Consider the following 18539-nt stretch of genomic DNA (forward strand, 5'->3'; position numbering starts at 1 on the left):
CCCCCCAAGCACGCCTTGGGGAGCCCCCTCCCCTAATTTTGGGGTGTCCGTGTCCCCCCCCCAAATCTCACCTGCTGCTCGTAGGTGCGCTGGAAGGCGTCGCCCAGGCGGCGCAGGCGGGCGCCCAGCTCCCGCTCGGGGCCGGGGGCTTCCCCGGGGAGGTGCCCATTGGGGACAGCCCCCCCCGGGCTCCCCCCAATTTGGGGGGGCCCCTCGTGTTCCCCGTCCTCCGTGGGCTGAAACTCGCCTGGATTGGGGGGGGGGGGGAGGGGTGGATTAACCTCCCCCCCCTCCCCCCAGCAGCAAGCATGGGAGGTGGGGGTGGGGGGGGCCGACAAGAGGAAAGCCCCCCCCCACGCGGCCCCCCAAAAACACGTGTGGGAGTGGGGGGGCGGGGGGGGGCATGCCCTGACTTGCCTGCCAAACCAGGAGGGGGCAGCAAACCGGCTCCGTGGGGTTTGGGGGGGGGGTTTTCACGTAAGCCCCTCACCCCCGGGTGTCGGACCCCCCCCCGGGTGTGGGACACCCCCCCCCCACGCGTGGGACACCCACCCCCCCCGCGGGACTCACCGTGGGTGGCGGCGGGGGGTCCCCCGCAGCGATAGAAGGCGAAGGTTTGGGGTGCGGGGGGGGGGCGAGCCCCGGGACAGGCGCAGCTCAGGCGGGGGTGGCGGCGGGGGGGGGCGGGGAGGGGAGTGGGCGGGGCCAGCGCCCCCCCCCGCCGCCCCCCCACGCGGGGAGGACCCACGAGTGGGGGGGCTGGGGGCTCGGCGAGGCTCCCTTCCCGCAGCGGTCTGGCCATCGCACCCGGGGGGCTCTGGGGGGGGGGGGGGGGGGAGAGATGTGACACACGGACACGGATGGACACACAACAACGACACGGACACGCGGGGGGGGTGTCCCGCGATTCGTGGGACCCCCCCCCCACCTCCCGCCACGCAGCTGCGTCCCGCGCCCGCCAGGGGGCGCCCCCGCGAGCGGGCGGTGTTTGTAAACAAACCGGGCAGCGACCCGAGACGGCGGCGACCCCGACACGCCGCCCACCCCCACGGGCGCGCGCGTGGGGCCACCCCCCCACCCCCACCCCCCCCCGCCTCCTCCGGCCCACGGAGGGCACCCCATGGTGGGGGGGTGGTGGGAGGGGTGGTGTGGTGGGGGTCTGCCCGGTCGCGTTGGCACCCCCCCCACCTTTTCCCCACGCCCCGTTTCCCACGGGGGACCACCCACGCGACCACACACCCCCCCCCCCCCGCACCCACGGAGGGCACCCCACGGCGTGCAGACCCACCACCCCCCCCCCTCCGCCGGCACTCCCCACCGCGGGCACCCCATGGCCAACCCCCCCCCCCCCACTGGACACCCCCCCCACTTCTCCCACGGGTGACCCCCGCTACTCCCACGCGTGACACCCCCCCCCACTCCCACGCCGCGCCCTCCTCATGCCCCCCCCCAATCCGTGCGCCCCCGCGGGGGGAGAGAGGGGGTCAGCGCCCCCCACACCCCCCCGCCGTGCCCCCCCCCGCCCTGTTCCCGCGTGGGACCCCCCCCCCTTCCCCCCCCCACTCACTGCAGCTGCATGAACCGCGCGGGACGATCGGCACCGGCACCGGCTCGCTCTGGCAGCGCGCGCCGCGCTGCCCGCTCTGGGCACGGCCCCGCCCCCTCCCCGTGACGTCACCGCCCCGCCCACCCCCCCACCCCCCCCCCGCCCCACCCAGGACAAGTTCGGGCTTGTGCGGCGGCGCCCGGGGATCCCCCACGGGGGGGGGGGGGGGGGGCCGCTCCCCCTCCCCTCGACCCCTCCCCCCAACCTCCCCCTCCCCCCCACCCGCGCGGGGGTCCCGCTCGGGTTTGGGGGGGGGGGGGGGTGTCACCCGGACCCCCGCGTGACGCCGCGTGGGGTGCCAGCACCCCCATCCCCGCCGCACGTGGGTGCACCCCCACCCTCCGTAACCTCCCCCCCCCCCCGCGCCCCCGCCCAGCGTGCAGCGTGTCCCCTCCCCCCCCCCGGCCGCAGCCATTCAGCCGCCGCCGCCGCCCGGTAACAGCGGGAAGGGGCCAACCAGGGGCCGCCCCCTCCCCCCCGCCCGCACCGGGACCCCCCCCGGGACCCCCCGCCACGACCCCGTGGACCCCTGACCTCTGCCCCCGCCCCCCCCTTGCCCCGCGGTCACCCCCGGCCCCGCCTCCCTCCCCCCTCCCTTCCCCACCCCACTCCGCCCGCGCGCCGCCGCCGCCGCGCTCCCATTGGTCGGCGCCGCCGCCGCCGCAGCCAATCGGAGCGCGCGGCGGTGCTGTATCAGCGGAGCGCGCGAGCGTGCGGGAACCGGCGGGGCCGGGGTGGCGGCGGGGGGGGCGGGGGGGGTTATGGGGTGACCCCTATAGGGGCCGGTCATAGGGGAGGGCTATAGGTGAACCTATAGGGGCTGTCTGTGGGGGAGGGCTACAGGTGAGCCTATAGGGGCTGTCTGTGGGGGAGGGCTACAGGTGAGCCTATAGGGCTATCTATGGGGGAGAGCTATAGGGACTGTCTACAGGGGGAGGGTTATAGGGACCATCTATAGGAGGAGAGCTATAGGGTGACGCCTATAGGGACCGGCCACGGGGACCAGCTGTGGGTACTGGCTATAGGTGATGGTTATAGGGACAGGCCGTAGGGACCGGCTATGGGTCACGGCTATAGGTGACAGACATGGGTGGTGACAGCTATGGGTACCGGCTGTGGTGACTGCTGTAAGTACCGCCTATAGGTACCGCCCGTGGGTACCAGCTGTGGGTGATGGACATGGGTGACTGCTGTGGGTACCAGCTATAGGTGATGGCTCTGGGTGCTGGCCATGGGTGCCGGCTATAGGTACTGGCTCTAAGTGTTGCCTATAGGCCATGACTGTGGGTGCTAGCTATGGGTACTTCTATGAGTGCTGGCTATAGGTACAGCTATAGGTACTGCCCGTACGTGCCAGCTGTGGGTACTGGCCATAGGCACGGCTATAGGTGCCAGCCATGAATATGGCTATGGGTACACCTATAGGCACTGGCCATAGGTACGGCTATGGGTACCAGCCATAGGTGTGCGCTATAGGTGCTGGCCATAGCTACTAGCCACGGCTACACCTATAGGTACCAACACAGGTAACGGCTGTAGGCACACCCAGAGGTACCGCTATGGCCACTTCCATAAGGACAGCTGCAGACACCCCTATAGGTACAGCTATAGGTACCGCTGTGGCTACGGGCACATCCATAGGCGTGGCTATAGGTACCACTGTGGGTTTGCCCTAGACCTACGTCTATGGGTCAGTGACTACGGGTTTCGTACGTGCTTTGGTACCGCTATAGGAACGTCTATAGGTACCGCTATAGGTGCCTCCACGGGTCCGTCCATAGGTACCGCTATAGGCGCTGCTGTAGGTGCGTCCCTGGGCCCGGCTGCCGCTCCGGCCCGCTATAGGCCCGGCTATAGGCCCGGCTTTAGGCCGTCCCCCCCCAGGCCCCGCCCCCGGCGCCGCGCGCCCGCCCCGGCCCAGCCAATCGCCGCGCGCCGCCGCGGCCAGAGCCGCAGCTGCCATGGAGACAGCCGGGGGGCGGAGCCGGGGGGGCGGGACAAGCACGCCCACGCCACGCCTCCAGCCCCGCCCACCGCGGGAGGGAGGGGGGTGGGGGAGCGCGGCGAGCCACGCCCACCGCGGGGGATGGGGGGAGAGCGGCGCTGGCGGGACGCGGCGGGACAGAGGGACGCGGGAGGACAGAGGGACACGGGGGGACGTGGGGACACGGACACGGGGGGACGTGGGGACACCGACACTTGGGGGACAGAGGGACACGGGGGGGCGTGGGGACACGGGGACACCGACACTGGGGGGACAGAGGGACACGGGGGGCGTGGGGACACGGGGACACCGACACTGGGGGGACAGAGGGACACGGGGGGGCGTGGGGACACGGACACGGGGGACACGGGGACACCGACACTGGGGGGACAGAGGGACACGGGGGGCGTGGGGACACGGGGACACCGACACTGGGGGACAGAGGGACACGGGGGGACACGAGGGCCCCGGCCAGGGGGCAGCCCCCGAGGCCGAGCGGGAGGAAGGACAGACGCCAGGGCGGGGACAGAGGGACACACACCCGCGTAACCAACCCCCGCACCCCGCGGTGGGCCCCACCCTCCCGCCACCATCGCCCTTTTAAATCCCTGTGGCCCCGCCCCGTCCGGGAGCGGAAGCGGAAGCCGCTCCGAGGGGCGGGGTCAGCGGTTACCGGGCGCTCCGTGTGCGGCCTGGTCCCGCCGCCGCCGCCGCCGCCATGGTGAGGCCCGGCCCGGGGGGCTCCGCTCCGGGGGGGGCTGCGGGGGCTCCGGGAGCTAAGCCGGGCCTGGGGGTGGGGGCTCCGGGCTAAGCCGGGCTTAGTAGGGGGGTCTGGGGGCTAAGGCGGCCCTGTTGGGGGCGGCTCCGCGTGGGGCAAGCCTGGCTTGGGGATGCTCTGGGATAAGCCGGGTTTAGGGGAGGGCCCTGCGGCGGGGCTAAGCCGGCTTGGGGAAGCTCCGGGCTAAACCGGGCTTGAGGGGCGGGGAGTGGGGCTAAGTCGGATTTGGTGGGGGCTCTGCGCGGGGGTAAGCTGGGCTTGGGGGCCCCGAGCTGAGCCGGGTTTTGGCGCGGGGCTTCCGCGCGTGCGGGGCAAAAGCCGGGCTTTCGAGAAGGGGGACCTTGTGTGGGGGGGGAAAAGCTGGGATATGGGAGGGGCGTCCGTGCGCGGGGGCTAAACCGGGCTTTGGGGAGGCCCTTGTGTGCGGGTGGGCTGAGCCGGGCTTTTTGTGGGGGGGAGTGGGTGTCTGCGCACAGGGGCTAATCTGGCTCGGGGGGGGTCTCTGCGTGGGGGCGAAAACTGGGCTTGGGGGGGGGTGTGGGGTGTTAAGCCGGGCTTGGGGCTGCAGAGAGCCGGTCCTAACTGTGAGGCCTCTCCTTCGCCCTCGCAGTCGGCCGCGCTGGACCTGCGATCGAAGGAGGAGAAGGACGCCGAGCTGGACAAGCGCATCGAGGCGCTGCGCAAGAAGAACGAGGCCCTCATCAAACGATATCAGGTGCCGGGGCCCCCCCAAAACCACCCCAGGGGCCCCCCCCAAAACCACTCCTGGGGAGGGGGGGCCCCAAAACGGGCTGAGCCCCCCCCACACACAGGAAGGCGCTTAACACCCATTAATCCCCGCCTGCAGCGGCTTAACGCCGGGCAGGGGGGGTTTAACCTAATGCGGGGTCGCAGGAGGGCGGGTTGGGGGGGGCTGATTTGGGGGGGGGGGTTTAGTCCCGGCTCAGGCCCCCTCTCCGGCGGCAGGAGATCGAGGAGGATCGCAAGAAAGCGGAGCAGGAGGGGGGTGGCGGGTGACGGCCGTGCGCCGAGCGCGGCCCCCCGACGATGAGGGTCCCTCCGTCGCTGCCCAGGTCGTGCCCCCCCCCGGGGTGAGTCGGGGGGGGATTTTGGGGTTCGGGGGGACCCCCCGATGGGGGTGAGTCTCGCTGAGCCCCCCACCCCTTCCCTTGTTTCCTCCCCTCTAGGAGAGACGCGCGAAGGACAAAAAGCCGTCGGGCCCCCCTAAAGCCGGGCGCGGCTCGGGGCGGGGGGGGCCCGCGTCCGTCTGTCCGTCCCACGCGGGGGGAGCGACCCCCGGCACCGCTGTGGGAGGCGGGGGCCGATGGGGCGACCCCGGGGATCGCGGGGGCCGCAGCCGGCGCTCGAGGGGGCGGGGGGTGGCGGCGGCGGGGGGCGACGGCGGCCCCGATAGGAAGTCCAAGGTGGGGGGTTGGGGGGGCCGCGGTGGGTGGGGTTTGGGGGTCCCCCGGAGGTGGGGTTGGGGGGGGGCCGTGGGGAAGGGTTTTGGGGGGTCCCTGGGGGGTAGTTTGGGGGGCCCCAGGGAGGGGATTTGGCGGGTTCTCGGGGGGAGGGGGTTTGGGGGGGGTGTTTTGGGGGTCCCCGCAGGTTTGGGGCCACGGTCAGGGTTTTGGGGCCCCCATGGGTTTTCGGGGGGGGCTCCATGTGCGATTTCGGGGGTCCCCGGGGTGGGGGATGTGTTGGGGGGGCGCATGTGGGGTGTGTTTGGGGGGCCCGGGTGTGGGTGGGGGGGGGTAGGGGCCCTTTCGGGGTGCTGCCGCCCCCCCAGGCAGCCTCTCCCCCCCCCCAGGAGTGGGAAAGAGCGACGGCGGCAAAACATCGAGAGGATGAACGAGGAGATGGCGAAAATCGCGGCCTACGAGCGGAGCCGGCGGGTGCGGGGGGGGGCTGGGGGGGCGGGGGGGGCACCGGGGGGGCGGGGGGGGGGGGCAGCGGGGGGGCAACGGCCGCACAGCCCCTGGAGTGACCCCCGTTCTCCTGCCCCCCCCCGTTTTCCTGCCCCCCCCCCATTCCCTCGTTCCCCCCCCCTTCCCTCCGTTCCCCCCCCCCATTCCCTCCGTTCCCCCCCCCATCCCTTCCCTCCGTCCCCCCCCCTTCCCTCCGTTCCCCCCCCTCCTTCCCTCCGTTCCCCCCCCCTTCCCTCCGTTCCCCCCCCCCCTTCCCTCCGTTCCCCCCCCCATTCCCTCCGTTCCCCCCCCATCCCTTCCCTCCGTTCCCCCCCCCCATATTCCCTCCGTTCCCCCCCCCCATATTCCCTCCGTTCCCCCCCCCCATATTCCCTCCGTTCCCCCCCCCATATTCCCTCCGTTCCCCCCCCCATATTCCCTCCGTTCCCCCCCCCCATATTCCCTCCGTTCCCCCCCCCATATTCCCTCCGTTTCCCCCCCCCCCATATTCCCTCCGTTCCCCCCCCCATATTCCCTCCGTTCCCCCCCCCATATTCCCTCCGTTCCCCCCCCCCCCATATTCCCTCCGTTCCCCCCCCCATATTCCCTCCGTTCCCCCCCCCATATTCCCTCCGTTCCCCCCCCCATATTCCCTCCGTTCCCCCCCTCCTTCCCCCTCCGTTCCCCCCCCCTCCATTCCCCCCCCCAGGACGGGCTCCCGGACCCCAACCCCGTCCGCAGCTTCCTGGACGACCCCCGCCGCAGCGGCCCCCCGCCCCCGGGGGGCACCGACCGCCGGGAGGGCAGCCGCCGCCACGCCCGCAACTGGGGGGGCGCCGACTTCCGCCAGGTGACGGCGGGGCTGGAGCGCGACAAGACCCCGGTGGGTGCCCCCCCCACACCCCACACCCCCCCCCACACCCATAAAACCCTCCTTTGGCGGGGGGGGGGGCCCACTTTGAGCCGCCGCTGGCCGCAGGGCCGCCCCCGCCCCCCGCCCGCGGCGCCCCTCGACATGACGCTGGCCATGACGGGCCGGGAACGGGCCGAATACGCCCGCTGGAAGGAGGAGCGGGAGCGCATCGACCGCGAGCGCCTGGCGCGGCACCGCGAGCCCACCGGCCGCTGGCGGCGGGAGTGGGACGCCGACAAGGCCGACGGCGGGTAGGGCGGGGGCGCCCGGGGGGCCCGACGCCTTCAGGCCTGGCTTTGGGGGGTGGGAGGGCTTCACAGGGCAGCGCAGCGCTTATGGGGAGAAGGGGGAGGACGGGGAGACCTTGGGGTCCCCAACAGCTTTAGGCCCGGCTTTGGGGGGAATGTGGGGGCTGGGAGGGGTTCATGGGGACAGCGCAGCGCTTATGGGGAGAAGGGGGAGGATAGGGAGACCTTGGGGGGTCCCCAACAGCTTTAGGCCTGGCTTTGGGGGGTGGGAGGGCTTCACAGGGCAGCGCAGCACTGATGGGGAGACCTTGGGGGTCCCCAACAGCTTTAGGCCTGGCTTTGGGGGGTGGGAGGGGTTCACAGGGCAGCGCAGCACTTATGGGGAGAAGGGGGAGGATGGGGAGACCTTGGGGGTCCCCAACAGCTTTAGGCCTGGCTTTGGGGGGTGGGAGGGGTTCACAGGGCAGCGCAGCACTTATGGGGAGAAGGGGGAGGATGGGGAGACCTTGGGGGTCCCCAACAGCTTTAGGCCCGGCTTTGGGGGGTGGGGGGGTTCCGGGGGCACCCCAGCGCACCAGCTGGGGCTCCTCAGCACCCCCCCACCCCCCCCCCCAGGTTTAGGGAGGGTTTGGCGCCTCCGGCGAGCGCCGGGCAGGAAAACGCCCCGTTTCCCCCCAAACCTCCCTCTCCCGGGGACTTCGTCGCCCCACATCGCGCCCGGCGGAGGCGGCGAGGCCGGGGCGCCGCCACCCAGCCCTACAGGTGGGTGGGGGGCGGGGGGGGGCTGGCGGCTGAGCCCCGCTTTGCCCCGGGGGGGCGGTGGGGGGGTCTCCGAGCCGGTGGGATGGTTTTCTCCTCCCCCCCCCCCCCAGCGCACACGACGACCGCTGGGAGCAGAAGGAGCCGCCGCGTGAGAGCCGCCAGGTAAAAACGCCCCCCCCCCTGTGACCCCCCCCGACCCACTTTGACCCCCCCGACCCCCCCTCTGACCCCGCCCGCACCCCCACAGGCGGAGGAAGCACCGAGCGGGCCCCCCCCGGGCCCCCCCAGTTCCCTGAGCCCCGAGGAGGACGACGATCAATGGGAGGACGTCAGCGAGGAGGAGGAGGAGGAGGAGGAAGGCGGCGGGTCGGGGTCGTCGAGCGAGGCCGATGCTCCCCATAGCGTGACCCCCGAAGACCAGCAGCCCCCCGGGCGATGGGGGGGGGCTGAGCCCCCCCCCAGCCCCTTCTCCCCCATGGAGGGTCCCCGGCCCGTCTCGGACTGGGGCGAGGAGATGGACGGAGCCTCCCCCCGCAGCAGCCTTGGGGGGGGGGACAGTCCCCCCGCGGCTCCCGGAGAGGCTCCAGGTAACGGGGGGGGGGCCCCCGCCTAAATTAGGGTGTATTGGGGGGGGCTGAACCCCTGGGAATTGGGGGGGGGGGGATGGGGGGCGGGGGGGGCGCGTCGCCGGCACAGCAGGCTTTGCTCGTCTCTTTCCCCGCCGCGCAGGGCTGAGCCCCGGGGAGCTGGTGGACCCCCCGGGGGGGCGCCGAGCCCTGCGGGACCCCCCGGGGGGGCGCCGAGCCCTGCGGGACCCCCCGGGGGGGCGCCGAGCCCGGTGGGACCCCCCCGGGGGTCGCAGACCCCGGCGGAGCACGAGGAGGCGACGACGGCGGAGGACGAGCCGCGAGGTGACGAGGGGAACCGGGGGGACCCGCCCGCGCCCCCTCCCCACCCCCAGGGGACCCCTCCACCCCCAGGGGGACCCCTCCCCACTGGGAATCCCCCACCCCCGGGGGGGGGTTCAGCCCCCAATGTGTGGGTTTTCCCCCCCCCCACAGGAGCCGCGGGCGTCCGCCCCCCCCCCCAGCCCGGCGCGGTGGAAATCACGGGCTTCGAGCGGGTGCGTTTCCGTAAGAGCTCGCCTTCGGCCGCCCGCTGACGGGGGGTGGGGGGCTGGGGGGGGGCTGGGGGGGTGGGGGGGGGCCCGCCCCGACCCCCGGCCTTCTCTCTGTCCGTCTGTCCTTCCCGCTCGCCCCCTCCGACGCTCCGGTTTCTACCCACCAAAATAAAAACCCCCGATTAAAAACGGCCCCTCCTGGTGTCGCTCCCGGCACCGCCGGGTTTCGGGGTCCGGCTCCTTGCGCGGGGGGGGGGGGCGTCTGTCTGTCCGTCTGTCTGTCCGTCTGTCTGTCCGTCTGTCTGTCCGTCTGTCTGTCCGTCCTCGATTAAACTCTGCCCTCCCCAGCCACCCCAGGGACCTGGTTTTCTCCAGGAGCTTCGGGGGGGGTGGGGGGGCAGCCGGATTTTGGCTCGGTAACGCTCTGGGCTCGTAGAATTGGGGGGGGGGGTCGGGGCTGGGGGGAGGCACTGACCGCCGCTGCCTGGGGCCCCCGGCATCGCCCCACGCGGCCCCTCCCCCCAGGGGGGCGCAGGCAGGGACCCCCCGAACCCCCTCCCCCCTCCCCCAAACCCCCCTGACCCTCCCCAACCCCCCCCAAACCCCCTCCCACAAACTCCCAAACCCCCTGAACCCCCCTCCTAAGCCCCCCAAGTCCCCCCAAATGCCCTCCCAAATCCCCTCCCACCCCACAAACCCCCCAAACCCCCCGACTCCCCCCAAACCCCCTCCCACAAACTCCCAAATCCCCTGAACCCCCCTCCCAAACCCCCCCGACCCCCCCAACTCCCCCCAAACCCCCTCCCAAACCCCCTCCCACCCCCAATCCCCCTTCCGCCAACCCCCACAAACCCCCCTCCCAACTCCCCCAAACCTCCCCCCCCCCCCCCCCCCCGCGCCGCCGGGGCCCCCCGCTGCCCTGACGCCCCCCCCTCTCCCCGGACAGGAGGGGCGCGCGCCCCGCTGCCCCCCAGCGCCCCCCTCGCTCCCGCCGTGACCCCCCACCTTCCTCGAGACCGTGAGCCGGCGGGGGGAGCCCGGGGGGGGCACCCTGGGAACGGACCCCCCCACCCCCATCGGGGGGTTGGCCCTTGATGTGGGGGGGGTCCCCAAATCCCTGCCAGCCCCGTGTCTGCCCCCGATCGGGGGGGGCTCTCCCCCCCCCGCTGCCAACTGAGGGGCTTTTGGGGGCTCCAGCCCTGCACCCCCACTTCCCTGGCGCCTGCCCCCCTCCTCCCCCTGCCCGGGGGCTTATTGGGGGGGGGGGGGAAGGTGGGGGGGGTCCCCCCGCGTCCCCCCTGGAAAATAAACCTCCGAAATGTGTCTGCGCCTGCTGGTTGCTGGTGGGGGGTCCCCCCTTCTCTGCTGCTGCGGCCCCCCGCTCACGGGGGGGGAGGGGGCCCCCCGTCCCCATGAAGGTGGGGGAGGGGTGGGGGGGGTCCTGGTGCTGGGTTTAGCCGGGGTTTGGGGACTGAGCCGGGGTTTTGGGGCTGAGCCGAGGTTTGGGGTGTGAGCCGGGGTTTTCGGGGGTGAGCCGGAGTTTGAGCTTGAGCCGGGGTTTTGGGGGGCTGAGCCGGGGTTTTGGGGGGCTGAGGCGAGGTTTGGGGCTGAGCCGAGGTTTGGCGGCTGAGCCGGGGTCTGGTGTGAGCTGGGGTTTGGGGGCTGAGCCGGGGATTTGGGGGCTGAGCCGGGGTCTGGTGTGAGCCGAACTTTTGGGGCTGAGCCAGGGTTTTGCGGGCTGAGCCGGATTTAGGGGACTGAGCCGAGGTTTGGGGACTGAGCCGGGGTTTGGGGGCTGAGCCGGGGATTTGGGGGCTGAGCCGGGGTCTGGTGTGAGCTGGGGTTTGGGGGCTGAGCCGGGGTTTTGTGGGGCTGAGTTGAGGTTTTGGGGCTGAGCCGGGGTTTGGGGTCTGAGCCGAGGTTTGGGGGTTTGAGCCGGGGTTTGTGGCTGAGCCGAGGTTTTGTGGCTGAGCCGGGGTCTGGGGACTGAGCTGGGGTCTTGTGGGGCTGAGCCGGGGTCTGGGGGCTGAGCCTGGGTTTGGGGGGCTGAGCCGGGGTTTTGGGGCTGAGCCGGGGTTTGGGGGCTGAGCCGGGGTTTTGCGGGCTGAGCCTGGGTTTGGGGGCTGAGCCGAGGTTTGGGGGCTGAGCCGGGGTTTTGTGAGGCTGAGCCGGGGTTTTGTGAGGCTGAGCCGGGGTTTTGTGAGGCTGAGCCGGGGTTTTGTGAGGCTGAGCCGGGGTTTTGTGAGGCTGAGCCGGGGTTTTGTGAGGCTGAGCCGGGGTTTTGTGAGGCTGAGCCGGGCTTTTGGGGCTGAGCCGGGCTTTTGGGGCTGAGCCGGGGTTTGGGAGCTGAGCCGAGGTTTGGGTTGAGCCGGGGTTTGTGGCTGAGCCTGGGTTTGGGGGTGCTGTGCCAGAGTTCGGGGGCTGAGCCGAGGTTAGGGGCTGAAGGCGAGGTTTGGGGGCTGAGCCGGGGTTTGGGGGGCTGCGCCGGGGTTTTGGGACTGAGCCTGGCTTTTGGGGCTGAGCCGAGGTTTGTGGCTGTGCTGGGGTTTTGGGGCTGAGCCGAGGTTTGTGGCTGTGCCGGGGTTTTGGGGCTGAGCCGGATTTAGGGGACTGAGCCGGGGTTTGGGGGCTGAGCTGAGGTTTTGTGGCTGACCCGGGGTTTGGGGACTGAGCCGGGGTTTTGGGGGTCTGAGCCGGGGTTTTGGGGGTCTGAGCCGGGGTTTTGGGGGGCTGAGCCTGGCTTTTGGGGCTGAGCCTGGCTTTTGGGGCTGAGCCGGGGTTTTGTGGCTGAGCCGGGGTTTGGGGGTGCTGTGCCGGGGATTAGGGGCTGAGCCGGGGTTTTGGGGCTGAGCCGGGGTTTGGGGGCTGAGCCGGATTTAGGGGGATGAGCCGAGGTTTGGTGCTGAGCCGGGGTTTGGGGCTGGGCCGGGGTTTGGGGGCTGAGCCGGGGTTTTGAGGCTGAGCCGGGGTTTGGGGCTGAGCCGGATTTAGGGGGGTGAGCCGAGGTTTGGGGCTGAGGCGGGGTTTTGGGGCTGAGCCGGGGTTTGGGGCTGAGCCGAGGTTTGGTGCTGAGCCGGGCTTTTGGGGCTGAGGCGGGGTTTGGGGCTGAGCCGGGGTTTTGGGGCTGAGCCGAGATTTTGAGGGCTGAGCTGGGGTTTTGGGGCTGAGCCGGGATTTGGGGCTGAGCCGGGGTTTGGGGGCTGAACCGAGGTTTGGGGGCTGAGCCGGGGTTTTGGGGGCTGAGCCGGGGTTTGGGGGCTGAGCCGGGGTTTGGGGGTTTAGCCGAGGTTTGGGGGTTTAGCCGGGGTTTGGGGGCTGAGCTGAGGTTTGGGGGCTGAGCTGAGGTTTGGGGGCTGAGCCGGGGTTTGGGGGCTGAGCCGGGGTTTGGGGGCTGAGCTGAGGTTTGGGGGCTGAGCCGGGGTTTGTGGCTGAGCCGGGGTTTGGGGGTTTAGCCGGGGTTTGGGGGCTGAGCTGAGGTTTGGGGGCTGAGCCGGGGTCTGGTGGTGAAACCAGGGGGGCTCCCCCTTAATCTCCTCCCCATGACTAAGTGCTGTCCCAGGGGACCGGTGGGGACGCCCGGGGAGGAGGAGGAGGAGGAGGAGGAGGAGGAGGAGGAGGAGGGAGTCCCGTGGTGGCAGCCGGGGGTGTCCCCGGAGCGGGGGAGGGGGGGGGATCCCTGCAAAACCTTTCCGGCTGCGGTCGGGGTTTGGGGTGCCCCACCCTCTTCCTCCCCCTCCCCCGTCTTCCCCCCCCCCCCCCCCCCCCCCCACCCCCTTTTGAGCTAAACCCAGCCCGATACCCTTAAAAATAAGCCCTGCTTTGGGGTTCGGGGCTTGTTTGGCGCCGTGTGGCCGTGTGTCCCCCCCGTTACGGCTGGAGCCGCGGCCCCCCGGCCCCCCCGGCCCCCCCGCCCCCCCCCCGGCCCCTCCCAGCCCACCCGGCTTCCTCTTCTTCTTCTTTTCCCCTATTTTTTTCCCCTTCCCCGGCGCTGTTTCCTCTTCGACGCCCTCAAAACCCCCGGCGCCGCCCCGGGGCGAGCGGCTGGTGAGGCGCGCCGTGGGCCCCCACCCGTCCCCTCCGGCTCCGACCCCCGCACCCGGCGCCGGGGGAAGGGGAAAAGCCGCCGTTCGGGTGGGTTCCCATCCTTGGGCGCAGGGGGTGGGGGGGTCCCATCCTCGGGGTGGGGCGTGGGGAGGGGGGGGGTGGGGGGTCGCAACCCCTCTCGAGGCGTTGGGTGATGGTTGGAGGCGCCGTATCGCTTCGCCCCCAGCGCTCGGGGGGGGGGGGGGGTTCGGGCGGCCAGACCTTCGTCGTGCCTCCCTCCTCCTCCTCCTCCTCCTCCTCCTCCAGGGGGCTTTTATCCCCCTCCCTGACAGTGGCGCGGTTTTGGGGCGCCGAGGGCTTTCTCCGGGGTGCCCCCCGCCCCCCCACCCTGCCCCCCCGGCGGCGCTGGGGGACCCAAAACCCGTCGCTCCGCCGGTGTTTCAGCTCTCGCGCCGTGGGGCTGAGGAGGGAAATGGGGAAACACCTCGTTTCCGTGGGGATGGGGGGGGGGGGGGGGCATGTTGGGGAGAGGCCACCCTTTTGGGGGGGGGGGGGGAGAGGGGAGGGGGTGACACCCCTCTTCCAGGCCGTGGAAGGGACCCGTTGGGTGAAGCAACGGCGACGATGACGGTGGGGTCGCTGCACGGCGAGGGGGTGGGATAACGGGTCGCCCCACGGGGTAGGGGGTGGGGGGTTGGCGACCTTGGCCTTGCGGCAGTCGCCCCCTTGCCCGGGGGGCGCGGGGGTTGGGCCCGGGCGACCTTCGGAGGCGCCTCCCGAGCCCCGCGTCGTTTCCAGGCCGGGAGCGGGCGGAGGATGGAGCTCTCGACCCCCACCTACGCCTTCAACGACTCCGAGTGGGACGACTCTTCCCTCTACGACCTTGACACCTACGAGGTCTCCCACGGGCACCGCGCCGTCCTGGTGCTCTACGCCATCATCTTCCTCCTGGGGGTCTTCGGCAACGGCGCCGTCATCTGGGTGACGGGCTTCGAGATGCGGCGCACGGTGAACGGCGTCTGGTTCCTCAACCTCTCCTTGGCCGACCTCATCTGCTGCTTGGCCTTGCCCTTCCTGGCCCTGCCGCTGGCCCAGGACCACCACTGGCCGCTGGGGCGCTTCGCCTGCAAGCTGCTGCCTTCCCTCACCATCCTCAACATGTTCGCCAGCGTCCTCCTCCTCACGGCCATCAGCGCCGACCGCTGCGCCCTGGTGACGCGGCCGGTGTGGTGCCAGAACCACCGGTCGCCGGCGCTGGCGCGGGGGGCTTGCGCGGCCGCCTGGCTGCTGGCCGCCCTCCTCACCCTCCCCTCCTTCATCTTCCGCACCACCCGCACCGACCCTTTCTCCGCCAAGACCACTTGCGTCTTGGGTTACGCGGCCGTGGGGCGGCACCAGCGCCTCACCGAGCTCGTCACCGCCGTCGCCCGCTTCGTCTGCGGCTTCCTGGTGCCCTTCGCGGTCATCACGGGGTGCTACGGCCGGCTGCTGGCCCGCGTGCGCAGCAAGGCCTTCGCCCGCCCACAGAAGGCCGTCAAGCTCGTCCTGGTGGTCATCGTCGCCTTCTTCGTCTGCTGGTTGCCCTACCACGTGGTGGGCCTGATCCTGGCCTCCGCCTTGCCTCACAGCTCCGTGTACAAGCGCGCCGTGGAAGCCGACGCCGTCGTCACCGGCATCGCCTACGTCAACAGTTGCATCAACCCCGTCATCTACGTCATCGTCGGGCAAGACTTCAAGGCCAAGCTCCGGCGCTCCTGGCGCGCCGCGCTGCGGGGGGCGCTGGGCGACGACCCCCCCAGCGCCCCGGGCGACAGCAGGGCCAAGACCAAATCCACCGTGGACGAGACAAGCGTCAGCGTCACGGTGTGAGCGGCTGCCGTGGGGAAGGGGGGGTCCGGCCTCGGGAGGCCTCCCCCCGCCCGGCCCCGGGACCTCCTCTTGCCGTGCTTGGTGGCCGGCTGATGGCGAGCGGCCTCTGCCCTTGCGCGGGGTGCTGCGGCCTCCCCCGGCCTCCCTTGTCCTCCCCCGTCCTCCCCCATCCTCCTCGGCCTCCCCTGGCCTCCTCATCCTCCTCGGCCTCCCCAGCCTCCTCATCCTCCTCATCCTCCCCCGTCCTCCCTTGTCCTCCTCGGCCTCCCCTGGCCTCCTCATCCTCCTCGGCCTCCCCTGGCCTCCTCATCCTCCTCGTCCTCCCCGTCCTCCCCCGGCCTCCTCGTCCTCCCCTGTCCTCCCCCATCCTCCTCGGCCTCCCCTGGCCTCCTCGGCCTCCTCGGCCTCCGCCATCCTCCTCTGCCTCCCCCGGTCTCCTCGTCCTCCCCCATCCTCCCCCGGCCTCCCCTGGCCTCCTTGTCCTCCCCGGCCTCCCCATCCTCCCCCGGCCTCCCCCATCCTCCCTTGTCCTCCCCGTCCTCCCCTGGCCTCCTCATCCTCCTCGGCCTCCCCCGGCCTCCTCATCCTCCTCGGCCTCCCCCGGCCTCCTCATCCTCCTCGGCCTCCCCTGGCCTCCTCATCCTCCCCCATCCTCCCTTGTCCTCCCCAGCCTCCCCATCCTCCCCAGCCTCCCCTGCCCTCCTTGTCCTCCCCCGGCCTCCCCGGCCTCCCCCGGCCTCCCCCGTCCTCCATTTCCCCACAGCCTCCCTCTCCGCCCCATAAGTGCCGCGCTGCCCCCGTGACCCCCTCCCCGCCCCATCCCCGAGCCAGGCCTGAGGCCGCCGGGGACCCCCCAGGCCCCGCGCCCCGGAACGCCCCCGCTGTGGGGGAGGGGCCGCCCCCCAAGGGCCGAGGCAGCCCCTCCCCCCCCGCGCTGCTGCTTTTCCCTTTTCTTGGGCAACAGATTTGCTGCATCCTCAGATTTTTGTGCTCTTGAGTGATGCAACAATCGCTGGGGGGTGTCGTCATCGCCCCTCCCCCACCCCATGGCCTCGCTGGGGGGTGAGCCCTGCCCCACAGCCTCGGGTGGGGGGGTGAGCCCTGCTCCACAGCCTCGGGTGGGGGGGAGAGTCCTGCCCCACGGCCTCGGGTGGGGGGGTGAGCCCTGCCCTATGGCCTCGGGTGGGGGGAGAGTCCTGCCCCACGGCCTCGGGTTGGGGGAGAGCCCTGCCCCACGGCCTCGGGTGGGGGGGTGAGCCCTGCCCCACGGAGTCGGGTGGGGGGGAGAGTCCTGCCCCGCGGCCTCGGGTGGGGGGGTAAGCCCTGCTCCACGGCCTCAGGTGGGGGGGTGAGCCCTGCCCCACGGCCTCGGGTGGGGGGGTGAGCCCTGCCCCATGGCCTCGGGTGGGGGGAGAGCTCTGCCCCATGGCTTTGGGTGGGGGGTGAGCCCTGCCCCACAGCCTCGGGTGGGGGGGTGAGCCCTGCCCCACAGCCTCGGGTGGGGGGGTGAGCCCTGCCCCACAGCCTCGGGTGGGGGGGAGAGTCCTGCCCCGCGGCCTCGGGTGGGGGGTGAGCCCTGCCCCACGGCCTCGGGTGGGGGGTGAGCCCTGCCCCACAGCCTTGGGTGGGGGGTGAGCCCTGCCCCACGGCCTCGGGTGGGGGGAGAGCCCTGCCCCACAGCCTCGGGTGGGGGGTGAGCCCTGCCCCACAGCCTTGGGTGGGGGGAGAGCCCTGCCCCACGGCCTCGGGTGGGGGGAGAGCCCTGCCCCACAGCCTTGGGTGGGGGCTGAGCCCTGCCCCACGGCCTCGGGTGGGGGGAGAGCCCTGCCCCACGGCCTCGGGTGGGGGGGTGAGCCCTGCCCCACGGCCTCACTGGGGGTGAGCTCTGCCCCCTGGCCTCGGGTGGGGGGTGAGCCCTGCCCCACGGCTTCGGGTGGGGGGTGAGCCCTGCCCCACGGCCTCACTGGGGGGAGAGTCCTGCCCCACGGCCTCGGGTGGGGGGAGAGCCCTGCCCCATGGCCTTGGGTGGGGGGAGTGCTCTGCCCCACGGCCTCGGGTGGGGGGTGAGCCCTGCCCCACGGCCTCGGTTGGGGGGAGAGCCCTGCCCCACGGCCTCACTGGGGGTGAGCTCTGCCCCCTGGCCTCGGGTGGGGGGTGAGCTCTGCCCCACGGCTTCGGGTGGGGGGTGAGCCCTGCCCCACGGCCTCACTGGGGGGAGAGTCCTGCCCCACGGCCTCGGTTGGGGGGAGAGCCCTGCCCCACGGCCTCGGGTGGGGGGTGAGCCCTGCCCCACGGCTTCGGGTGGGGGGGTGAGCCCTGCCCCACGGTTTCGAGTGGGGGGTGAGCCCTGCCCCATGGCCTCAGGTGGGGGGAGAGTCCTGCCCCACGTCTTCGAGTGGGGGGTGAGCCCTGCCCCATGGCCTCAGGTGGGGGGAGAGCTCTGCCCCACGGCTTCGAGCGGGGGGTGAGCCCTGCCCCACGGATTCGAGTGGGGGGGTGAGCCCTGCCCCACAGGCTCCGATGGGGGGAGAGCCCTGCCCCACGGCCTCGGGCGGGGGGAGAGCCCTGCCCCACGGCTTCGAGTGGGGGGTGAGCTCTGCCCCACGGCCTTGGGTGGGGGGAGAGCCCTGCCCCACGGCTTCGAGTGGGGGGTGAGCCCTGCCCCACAGCCTCGGGTTGGGACAGTGGTCGATGTGGGGCACAGGGTGTGATGTTGGAGTGGGGGGGATGTGGGGCACAGCGGGGATGTGGGGTTGGGGAGGATGTGGGGCACGCGGGGGGGTGTGGGGATGGGGGGGATGTGGGGCACAGGGGAATGTGGTGCTGCGGGGGATGTGGGGCATGGGGGGATGTGGGGCACGGGGGGATGTGGGGTACAGCGGGGATGTGGGGTTGGGGAGGATGTGGGGCACGCGGGGGGGTGTGGGAATTGGGGGGGATGTGGGGCACAGCGGGATGTGGGGCATGGGTGGGATGTGGGGATGTGGGGCACGGGGTGGGATGTGGAGCTGTGGGGGCTGTGGGGCATGGGGTGCTGTGGGGCACGGGGGAATGTGGTGCACGGGGGGACTGTGGGGCACGGGGAGGATGTGGGGCACGGGAGGATGTGGGGCAAGGGGGACTGTGGGGCACGGGGGTGGATGTGGGGCGCGGGGGGGGATGTGGGGCACGGGGGGGATGTGGGGCACGGGGGGGATTGTGGGGCACGGGGGGATGTGGGGCGCGGGGGGGGATGTGGGGCACGGGGGGGGATGTGGGGCACGTGGGCGGATGTGGGGCGCTGGGGGTCACAGCGGGGTCACAGCGGT

General features: G+C 72.4%; 2 protein-coding genes across 2 annotated transcripts; both read left to right on the forward strand.

The window, feature by feature from the left end:
* Positions 1–4299: 4299 nt before the first annotated feature.
* On the forward strand, positions 4300–10635 carry CCDC9 (coiled-coil domain containing 9). The gene is given in 14 exon segments (XM_064439743.1): positions 4300–4311; positions 4979–5083; positions 5335–5379; positions 5382–5459; positions 5556–5799; positions 5977–6263; positions 6985–7158; positions 7255–7439; positions 8052–8198; positions 8309–8360; positions 8446–8785; positions 8928–9109; positions 9263–9321; positions 10265–10635. Coding segments are annotated over 14 exon segments (1977 nt in total). The 5' UTR covers positions 4300–4308; the 3' UTR covers positions 10341–10635.
* A 2676-nt stretch (positions 10636–13311) lies between these two features.
* Positions 13312–15693, forward strand: C5AR1 (complement C5a receptor 1). Its single transcript, XM_064439741.1, has 2 exons — positions 13312–13449; positions 14161–15693. The coding sequence occupies exon 2, from the start codon at positions 14179–14181 to the stop codon at positions 15229–15231; it is 1053 nt and encodes a 350-aa protein (XP_064295811.1). The 5' UTR covers positions 13312–13449; positions 14161–14178; the 3' UTR covers positions 15232–15693.
* Positions 15694–18539: the final 2846 nt, after the last annotated feature.

Source organism: Phalacrocorax carbo (genome assembly GCF_963921805.1).
Source record: "Phalacrocorax carbo chromosome 31 unlocalized genomic scaffold, bPhaCar2.1 SUPER_31_unloc_2, whole genome shotgun sequence".
In the NCBI taxonomy this organism is placed as follows: domain Eukaryota; kingdom Metazoa; phylum Chordata; class Aves; order Suliformes; family Phalacrocoracidae; genus Phalacrocorax; species Phalacrocorax carbo.